An 11,677-nucleotide genomic window follows, 5' to 3' on the forward strand; every position below is an offset into this window, starting at 1 on the left:
CTTTGTTATGGTACACAACTACATAGATTAAAAACAAACCATAATACCATTGAAATGTCACGACTAGTACATTTCTAAACAGACAATTCCTTATAATTTCAAAATATTCAACTTTAAAATCAGAATGTAATACTATTATTTATTTATAGCAATTTCTTTGTCAGAAAGAATATGATCTACAGGTGTATGTGTCTTATTTAATATAATATAAAATAAATTAATTCTCAATTGTCTTTATAAACTAAATACCATGATGTAAGATAAAAATATTGTGTTTTTATGTAGTCTAAATGAAAATAAAATAACAATATTACTCATTTAAAGTTAATTTAATAATTTCAGCTTTATTTTAGAGTTCATCCTTTCAATCCAGCCAAATAGAATATCAAATTGATACAGAATACATCTAATTATCTTCCATAATCCTTCCATTTAAACTGAAGTGGAATGATCTTTCAAATCTGGATATGATGGAGTGGTATATCTAACTCTGCCATATAAAACAACCATAAAAGCTGCACAGTATACAGAAAATGACTGTTTTAAGGCATTGAAGAGCAATTAATGTAGGGAACTCTGGATGAAGTATGATTCTTGAGAGAAAGAAACCATAACAAAACAAATTTTATATGCAAATACACTGAGGGCATTTTAAAATATGTAGTGCTAGAGGAAAGAGTCCAAGCAGAAATTGTGGAGCTTTTGGGGGCAGGTTGGAGTTCAGAGCTGGCACAGGGGCTGAGAAATTGAGGACAAAAGCACAGAGAAGAAGAAACCTCAGGTAAGTGAGGAAAAAAACATGCAATTTTTCTTGTGGTAATTGTAGACACATCCACTACTTTGACATGTGTAGAGGCGCTGAGAAACCAAGAGAAAGCATATCTGGAAGGCAAAGGCGCTAGGCAGAGATTTCAGCAGCCATGAGGTACTGGGGAGTCAGAAATTGGTAAACACTTGAGACCAGTGGAGAGTAAATGAAGAAAGATCTAGATTTCAGGAGTAAGAGCTACTTCTCGGAAGTAAGGAGAGAAATAAAATAAGCTAGTGCTAACAGAATCCAACTGATTTAAGTAATCCACACTCTATATGTCTGCAAGAAATAACTCGCTCCTCTTGGAAAGATTGCATAATCATGAACCTCTGCAACTCCTTTATGCAATGTTCAATCAGTAATTCAAAGGCATGATAAAAAATGAGCATTGGCTAAAACTAAGAAAGAAAAAATTTAAAAAAAGACATAAGCATGATTATGATATTAGAATTCTACAAAAAAGATTTGAAATAAGTATGGTTAATATGTTTAAATAAAGAAAAGGGTGAGGAATTTCAACAGATACTAATAATCTGTATCTACTACCCAATGAAAATTTTAGAACAAAAATGTCAATGTTGAAGTGTGTACTTAATATATTTAATAGATGGGTTTAATTTCTGAATAAAAAACAGAAGAAAGGATTGGTGTACTAGAACATAGGTTAATATAAAATATCCAGGTTAAAGAAGAATGTAGAAAACTGTAGAATAATAATTATTATACAGCAAAGACAGTAATAGATGAATATTATATAATTGAAATACCTAGCTGACATACTTTGTAGAACTAGTAGAAGAGAAGTGAGAAAATGAGGTTGAAGAAATACTTGGAAAAATTCTGACCAAGAGTTTCTCAAAACTAACAAAAGATAGCTTAAAAAATCTTTACAACAATAAGTCAGATTTTTAAAAAGTAAATACCTAGGTACATTGTAGGTTAAACTTTTGAAAACAAAATACAACAAAGAATATCTTAAGAGAAGAAAGATGCATTAAACTACAATAAACTAATGTACAGTAAAGTAATTCTACAGTTGCTTTTTTCAATGAACAAGATGGTAAACAGCAAATTATGTTAATAATTATTGAAACAGAGAAAATCCTTCAAACTAAAATTCTACTCTGATTGGAAATGCCCTCTACAAATAAAGGCAAAATTGTAAATTTATACAGAAAAGCTGAGAAAATTCATTGCCAGTTGTCTATCACTAAAAATGGGAAAACGTAATATTTTTAGGAAATTTATAATTCCCTTTAGAAAACAATAATTCTAGAATGAAACACAGAAATTCAAAGAGAAATAAATAGTACCAGGAGGGGTAAATTATTCTTGACTTAAAAAATAATTATTTGCTATATAACACAACAGCAATAATGACAATTTCATATAGGACTGAATATATAAGATGACAAAAATAGAAAAAAAAGCAACAAAGGGTTAATGACATTGAACAGTTTTAAAGTTGTTCTATTTTCAAGCAATGAAATAATTTAAGGTAGAGTGAAATAAATAATAATATCTATATTGTTTTTTAAATAGAAAAAGTAAAAATGTAAAATTTTTAAAAAGTGAATGGAGGACAAAATTAATGAAATTAAATAATTCAAACAATGTGAGAGAAGGGAAAAAAGAGAAGAAAAGATTAGACAAATAGCAAATGATATACCTAAATGAAACTATGTCAGTAATTAAGGTAATTATAAGTGTAGCAAATCAACAAAAGCAAGAGAAATTATAATGTCATTTTAAACTAAACAACAAAAATATTAGCTAATTGGTCACAAGAAACATGTATAAATTAAGAATAAAAATTAAGAACAATAAAGTTTGAAAGTAAAATTATAGAAAGCATTATAACCTGCAAACCATAACCAAAAAGATATGAAGGAAAAAAAAGAGAACTCTGGAATAGCTATAGGAGACAAATTAGACTTTAAGGTATGCAGCATTATTAGAACTATAGAGATATATTTCACAATAAAATAATTTTAATCAAGAGAAAGATATCAAAGCCTTCAATCTGTGTGCATCCAATAGCATGGTTTCAAATTGCATCTAAGAAAAATTAGAGGAAAAAAAGAGAAATGGAAACATCCACTATCATCTTGGAAGCCTTTAACATCTCTCTCAGTAACAGACAAACAAAAATTCTATCAGGATATAGAAAATTGGAATGGTACAAGGAATAAACTGGAATGAAATTTACATATATAGAACACTAACCAAGCAGCTGCAAAATTTACCTTATTTTAAAGTGATTAGGAACAGTTATCAAAATCAAATATATACTGGCATTTTAAAGAAATGCTCAAAATGTTTCAAAAGATATGCCTGCAACCATAATAAAATGACCCAGATATCATTTTCAAAAGACGCTAGAAAGACCCCAATTCTTTGATAATTAAAAAAAAAAAAAAAAAAAATCCTGCGCATTTTGATGGGTCACGGGTGAAACTTTTTTTTCCTTTTAATTTGTTTCAAACACAATTTTAATGATGAAAATTCTATATAAATTCATATGTGTTCTCATAACAATGAAAATAAAAAAAAACAACAGCTCTCCCCTAAAAATATCACATCAATGCCTGCCAACATCTTCAGCAATATTTTCTTTTTCATTAACATTAGACATTGTCCAAACCAGTTAAACAATTGTGATGTTTACTAACTTTATGGGAAATACTGCCATCTATTGAACTTTTAGAGCTTGATCCTCCAGTATTACATGGCACTAAACCAACTGCGGTCACAAGTGAATTTACGTTCTTGGCAATTTGCTATCATTTAAGTTCTGGAGAAAGTTATGTTAGATTGATCTAACATAATGATAGCAAGTTTCCAAAAACTGAAGCTCACTTGTGGCTGCAGTTGGTGCAATGTAGTATTGGAGGATCAAGCCCTAAAGGTTGATTCATTGTGATTATTTGGCATGTGTTATGCTTCTTTCTGTTACTAGATTATTTACCTTACAAGAGCGATCCTCAATATAACAATATAATTTCTTCCATTTAGGATATAGAAGGTTTGTTTTGTAAACTTTCATGTAAAGTATTGAATTTTACATGCATATGGTTTGTGCAGAATAGTAAATGTCTGTGACTTTTTATCTATCCAAGAATAAGTTATGCAACAACCATAACCCAGAATACAGTTTTTAAAATCCAGAATAGGAAATGGCAGAATAAGACCGATGATCTTTAATAAAAGAACTAACACTAGGGAAGTTTATATCTTTAGATAGATGATTTTCTCTAGAAGGAGAAGTGCACATCATTTGCGTACTTTGAGTAGAATTTCAAGCCATAGATGGGCTGATTTGTTTTCTTTCACTATGAGTCTTTTTATTTTGTTTTGTTTTGTTTCAGTGGCTCCTTTTCCAACACCATGTAGCCCAAAGGTTAGCATGAATTTGAATCAAATAGTAGCTACCCTTGCAGTTGGGCATGCATTATCCAGTCTCTATATTCCTTTTTCACATTCCTGATACTGACAAGCAACCTGTTTCCTTCAAGCCATTTATCTCACTTGTATCCTAAGCTACTGAGTTTGTAACTCTCTAGAGTAGAGACATTGTAAAGCAAATTATTAGCTCTAATTTACTACCTCTCAAACACTTACTCAAAGCCTATCTACTTCAAGATAAAGTGATAACTAATTACCATGCAATATAACTACCCTAGTCACTTTCTCAAGCACGGTAGATTAACCATGGAGGAAAAAACACTTTGAGAGAATATTTTTTGCAAAATTTGTAGTGGGGGATGTTTACACAAGAGTCAATTGTAAGAAGTATAACTGTTTCAGACAGGTGATGAGAGAAAGAAGTAGAAAGGGCAACTGTAAAAACCTCACATTAAGAGACACAATTCAACTACTGGTTCCATTTGATGACAGGATATAAATTTTATAGAATTTGAACTGTGTATAGACTTGCGCATGTCATGGTATTTTGTGAATACATGTCCTTAAATCATTTCTTTTCTCCAAGCAGTTTACAATACTTCCCCACTAGGTACATAGTTGTTTATTTAATAAGTTGCAATTTATGGATAAATTAAAGAGCACTTCACTACAAGCTACTTTCGTTATGGTGACACCAAACTTTTGCAAAAGCAGCATTGTTTTGTTCAAAAGGAGTGCAAGATAAAGTATCTTTTAAGAAACCCAAAGTGTAAGCTTCTGAATGTGTAGTGCCTCCTTTTCAAAACTCTAAGAACACCTTGAAATGCAGCAGGATTTATATCTGTCAATCGTTCTGCCGGAATGTTACTGACTGCAGAAAGATAGAACTCATTAGACACAATGAGTTAACTCAGAGAGTATACACTTATTCTGTCTGTCAGGTAAAGTGATTATTTTCATTGTACACTGATGTTTCACAATAACAATATTATTGATCAAAATAATAAAATTAGGAACAAATGTCTATTATATATCTATATTCATCTATATGAATAATATTCCTTATATCTATCACAATTAAAATGTTCTGTAAACCTCTAAAATCAGTCTTAACAAACCTGTAAATTTAATAATTATTTTAGGAAGAGATGGAGAAAAAGAGAGAGTGGGAGATGCTATGTGTACTACAAACCAGCATTTACTGAACCCTATTACGTACAACCTGAGTTTTCTGTCTATTAAGGCTATAATATGAATGTACATCTTAAAAATAGTGGCGGTAGAATCTATTTGAAAAAAAGATAGGCAAGTTGGTATCCTAAATTAAAATAAAGTTTATATTCTTCTGAGTCTGCATTATCACTTATTATCTTTTTTTAATCTTCAACTTCAATTGTACCAATCTATGAAGTAATAACATTTACCTCATGGTGATATATGTGTATATGCATATTGTTCGAACTAAGTGATAACATTGATACGAAGATTCATGCTAATCTGTAAAATGTTTTAAAATTTAATTATATTTTATGGCTCAATAAAATATGGACTTATCTGTGATCTATACTTTTTTCATAGAGCAAAGGCTACTTGAACGCACCAAGTAACATTATCTTATCTCTGGCATCAATATTTTAAAATGATTTTTTACTTAACTGTGACTATGATTTGCATGTATTTAATAATGATCTTTTAGTAATGGTAGTTTGACAGAGTATTTAAATTCAACTAATTAACTCATTAAGAATCAATTATCAAATCTGGGCACTCACTGGGCTGAACACCTAAGTTTACAAAAACAATTCGATGTCTTCCTATCATAGGATCTCATAAGTGGAAGGGGATCTATGTACCTGCAGAAATTAGTCTAACATGAACAAGCATGCAGAAGTGCTGTGCAAGAGGGAAAAAGGAGTGAGTATCTTCTAATTCTGCAACATGAATTTCAGAGAAGCTTGTAACAGGGATTTTCACAAAGGGCTGTGAACAAAGAAAAACTTTAGTTGAAGTAAGGATGTACAAAGTGTTATATTTTAGGAGGAGGCAGTATTCCATTGTGTCTAGGCCTGAGGTGTACTGCAAATGCTATTAAGAGACAAGAGATAAAGCTGAGAAAGGTGTTTCACGCTGACTTGAAAAGAGCCTTTATGACATATCAAAGCATCTAATTTATGACAGTTTTTAAACATCATTTGTAAGATGAACATAAGAGACAAGTCCTCTGTAGGATATTTCTGATTATTAGTGACTGCCGTATAAAATGTTATCTATAGTATCTTCCATTTTTAAAATACTCAAATATATTATAATTATATCCTTTACATTTGGAACATGTCATAAATACGATCTCCCTCCAAACCTACAGGATTCATATCTCTCCTCTCTCCCCAATGCGTACTGAATTATGCTTTCTGTTTTCAAGTCTTATATTTTACTCTGAGACCCCATCTTATCATATTAGCTGCAACTTGCTTTTGGATAATGCGTGTGTGTGTGCACGTGTGTGTGTGCATGTGTGTGCTTGCATGCATGCGTCTTAATTGAGCGTTCATTCATAACATGAAGAGGTTTTTTTTTTATTTCAGTCACAGAAAGTATATATGGAATAAGGTTGTATGAGAAGAATGTCCACATTAAAATACATTTTCAACATCCCCATGAATACTTTAAGAATACACAGCTACGGTGGCAAAGGCAAGGTGCCAGTTTTTAGTAACACCACATCATTTTTAATACTTAACTTGATGCCAAGTGAAACTCCCACTCTGAACATGTTCCCAGTTATTTCCTAGGTTCAGAAGACAATAGCTGGAGTGTTTTTCATGAGTCTTACATGAAGAACGGTGGCCATATAGCACAAAAACAGAACAATTCTACTTAAGGAAACAGTAACATAACATTATTCAAGTATTTCATCTTTGCATAAAAAGATAATGATACATTCAAATCATGGAAAACAAATACGTACTTTGAGGAAAGCGCGGTGGGTTGTCATTGACATCGGTTAAGGTGATGTTGACTGTTGTAGACCCCGAAAGCCCTCCAACTTGCCCAGCCATGTCTTTGGCTTGAATGACCACCGAGTAATGTTCTCTGGCTTCTCTGTCCATGTTATGTAAGGCCGTTCTAATAACTCCTGGAATAGATATGTTTTAATAAACAGTATGAGCTATATAATAAACAGGTATCAACAAACATACATACATATTTTAAGAAATGTCTTTTAAAATAGCATAATTTGGGGATAAAGCCACATGTCTGAGAAAAACAATACCTTACCAATGCATGAATACCGTCTCTTTGAAAAATTTACTTATTATCCCATGCCTCAAACATCCTATTAAGTAAATTAAGATGCCTATCTCTCTGCATTCCTTAAATAGATGGTCCCTTGGCCCTGACATGGTGGCTCATGCCTGTAATCTCAGTACTTTGGGAGGCCGAGGTGGGCGCGTCACAAGGTCAGGAGTTTGAGACCAGCCTGGCCTATATGGTGGAACCCGTCTCTGCTAAAAATACAAAAAAATTATCCGGGTGTGGTGGCATATGCCTGTAATCCCAGCTACTCAGGAGTCTGAGGCAGGAGAATAGCTTGAACCCGGAAGACGAGGTTGCAGTGAGCAGAGATCATGCCACTGCACTCCAGCCTGGGCGACAGAGCGAGACTCCATCTCAAAAAAAAAAAAAAAAACCAACAAAAAAAGTACATGGTCCCTCAAGGGCAGTCCTGACACCCTATTCCTAGTGCTAGTGTGCTGAACATTTTACAACTTGAGCTCCTCAGAAGTGTCAACTAAGATGGTCATATTGATTTAAGCAGAGGCTAATTCTCCTCTTTATAGAACAATTTACATAGCTTCCTGGCAGAGTTATCAATGTTTAATGATGGAAAACATTTGAGGAGTTTGGACACTTAAACAGAGATTGTAGGCAGGAGGCATCTTAACATGTATCAAATACTAAGAAACTCACTATTTTTGTTAGAAAACAACTTTAAGGAGAACTACATCTAAGTATTTAGGCAAAATAAAGAAACTGATAAGGTTTATTGTATAAATCATATGTAAAAAACCACATTTTTTATCACAGTAGTGCAAAGAGGGACGTTTAACACACTTTTGCATGATGAACCCTTGGGTTGAATAAATAAATTAAAACTATTAAATACCATTTGTGATTATGCATACATAAACACCCACCTCAACATACATCAGTTAAATAGCTCTGTTAATGGAGTCTTACATTTTAAAGCTAAAAACACATTTTCTAGAGGATAACGCTTACTCAGGGGATATTAACTATGCCATAACATAGAATATCGTCCCCATGTCCATGAGATAGATTATAAACATGTGTATAAATATATGTATATTTATGTGTACATATATATTTATATGTCCATACATATATGCATATAATTATAAAATATAAACATATTCGATCCTTTAAATATAAGTCATTTTTTCATAAACGTATTTTCATTAAAAATATTTTAATCATGTCATCTTTAATAAATACACCAATGACTTTCAATCAAACTCGCACTTGATTAGTTACAGTACAATTCTTAAGAAGTTGTCGATTATAACTGTTACCTATAGCCTTTACCAAATACTTTTACGGACAATATTTTCATTTATGAGAAGAAAGGAGTTATATATTTATGATAAAATAGCCTTTTAAAAGCAGAAAGGAGTATTCAATGACTTGTTTTTTCACTTATTTTGAACATAAAAAAGTAAATCGCTATTTTCTTTTTTTATTGAATTGATTGGCTATGTAATAATGACTTTGAGAGGAGAGCCTCAGGTATCAGAAGAGAAGACCCCATAACTTTCATATATTGTGAACATATAATTGAGGGAATTCAGAAAAACTTTCCTGAAGCTAAATAGAAATGAAAATTATTCTTATCAAAAGAAATTATAATAATATGATAATAAATGATTCATCTAATTCATGCATATGAAAAAGCCTCAAGCACTCTTATTAAAAAAACAATGTTTTATCATGTGATAATTACATTAGTAGGAACTGAATTGATACAGAAATGAACAAGCAAATAATTTATGAAATTGTTTTATGAAAGAAATTTATGTTTTCTACTACTTGAAAAAAGTAAAGGTGTCTTTCCTAAGGAGAATTAATTATAAGTGGGACTTGTTTTTGGTGGAGAGAAATATGAGATTATTGTCAAAGATAAAGGTTTACATTATTAGCTATTTAATTATTAGTGAGTTTTGCAAAATAGATATGTAAAGGTAAAACTAAGTATTATGAAGTGAATGACACATATCTATAACCACTTCTAGGATGAAATGGGAAGAAACTGGCCAGCCAAATTTGCTCCTGAATAGAAAAGACCATATCCAAAAAGGACCCACACTTCTCTGAAAGGATTGTCTCGGGATTAATTTAAAATCACAACTCTCGGTTGGGCGCGGCGGCTCAGGCCTGTAATCCTAGCACTTTGGGAGGCCGAGGTAGGCAGATCACGAGGTCAGGAGATCGAGACCATCCTGGCTAATATGGTGAAAGCCTGTCTCTACTAAAAATACAAAAAATTAGCCGGGCGTGGTGGCGGGCACCTGTAGTCCCAGCTAGTCGGGAGGCTGAGGCAAGAGAATTGCTTGAACTGCTTGGGAGGTGGAGGTTGCAGTGAGCCAAGATTGCACCACTACACTCCACCCTGGGTGACAGAGACTCCATCTCAAAACAAAACAAAAAACAAACAAACAAACAAACAAACAAATCACAACTCTCTTGAGGATGGCCCAACTGCATGTGCTTAACTATGACCCCTGCTGGAGACATATAGATAATCAGAAAGTGTTATAGTCAAATTGCCATAGCAACACGATTTCAGTAAAAGATGATCACTTTCTAACCTGGATCCCAGATGCATTTTCTGGGATAACCTAAAGTACAACTAATACACAGTAACTTCTTATTTTTCCTTTTAAATAGACTCTATTTAGAGCAGTCTGAGGTCCTTTCACAGTAAAATTGAGCAGAAAGTACAAAGAATTCCCATATACCCTTTACCTCCTCCATGAGCACAGCCTCCCCACTAACAGCTTTCCATACCAGAATGGTACATTTGCTACCATTGATGAACCTACATCGACACATCTTTACGATCCAAAGTCCAGATTTTACAATAGGGTTTACACTTGGTGTTTTATATTCTATGGGTTTTGACAGCTATGATGACATTAAACTACTTCGTAGTATCAAAATAGTTTTACTGCTCTAAAAATTGTCTCTTCTCTATCATTTATCCCTCCCCTACCCCAGCCCCTGGCAACCACTAATCTTTTTACTGCCTTCATAGTTTTGCCTATTCCAAATATCATGCAATTGGAATCATGCAGTTAGCCTTTCAGATTGGTTTCTTTTACTTAGTCATATGCATTTAAGGTTTCTTTATGTCTTTTCACAGCGTGGTAGCTCATTTCCTTTTAACTCTCACTAATATTCCATTATCTGGGTGGATCACAATTTATTTTATTTACTCACTTACTGAAGGCCATCTACTTGCTTCCGAGTTTCAGTGATTAGGAAGAAAACTGCATAAATATCTACATATGGGTTTTTGTATAAACCCAAATTTTCAACTCATTCAGGTAAACACAAATAAGTGTGGTTTCTGGATTGTATAATGAATTTACCGGAAATTGTGAACAATGTTGAAATAAGTTAGGGGAAAATGGCAAACATTTATATCTTACCAATATTGTGATAAAAAGAATTAATTAAATTCAAGAGTAATTCACAGCCTATGTTCCATTCTCAATGCTTAGCATAATAGCTGTCTTTTGTTAATAGAATAAAATATATATTATGAGTCAACATACACCTACACCCTCACCACACAGATATATACATTGATTCCCCCCCACCCAAATTTTATGCACGAAGCTACATTTGAACATAGTGAAAACATCAAGCAGAATGATCTTTTTAATAAAAAATGGGTTAAATGTGAAGCTATACAGGCAAAATGATCATACGTAATAGTATTCTCAGGAAATGTTCAGACTACCTTGCCCTAGCTTAACTTTTCCAATGCGCCCTTTCATTTAAAACAGTGTGGCAGTTTGGACGATCAATTATTTTGTCACTCTAATTTTTAGAATATTGCTATTGGTTTTCAAACTTCTGTTTAAAATTATCCTGAAGTTTCCTCAATGATCAAATTGCTTGTATTCAGTCCCCAGAAATTTTGATTTAGTAATCTGAAGTGGGACTGGCTTACACATATCTCCAATAGACTATTGTATTAATCTGCTCAGACTGCCAGAACAAAATACCATAAGCTCGGTGGTTTTAAAAACAGAGATTTATTTCTCACACTTTCAGAAGCTAGAAAGTCCAAGATCGAGGTACCGGATGATTTTATTCCTGGTGAGGTGTCTCTGCATGGCTTGCATATGGCCACTTTCTTACAGTGTCCTCACA

At 32.8% G+C, this 11,677-nt stretch overlaps 1 protein-coding gene across 4 annotated transcripts in view; it reads right to left on the bottom strand.

Moving 5' to 3' along the window:
• The window catches only part of CDH18 (cadherin 18, type 2), a 1,248,329-nt gene that overhangs the window by 144,974 nt on the left and 1,091,678 nt on the right, over positions 1-11,677 (bottom strand). For all 4 annotated transcript variants that reach the window (XM_011984981.1, XM_011984983.1, XM_011984982.1 and 1 more), the window contains one exon: positions 7,185-7,352. In XM_011984981.1, the coding sequence (XP_011840371.1) occupies positions 7,185-7,352 (168 nt within the window). The remainder of the gene's footprint in view (positions 1-7,184; positions 7,353-11,677) is intronic.

This window comes from Mandrillus leucophaeus, unplaced genomic scaffold (genome assembly GCF_000951045.1).
Source record: "Mandrillus leucophaeus isolate KB7577 unplaced genomic scaffold, Mleu.le_1.0 Scaffold278, whole genome shotgun sequence".
Lineage (NCBI taxonomy): Eukaryota > Metazoa > Chordata > Mammalia > Primates > Cercopithecidae > Mandrillus > Mandrillus leucophaeus.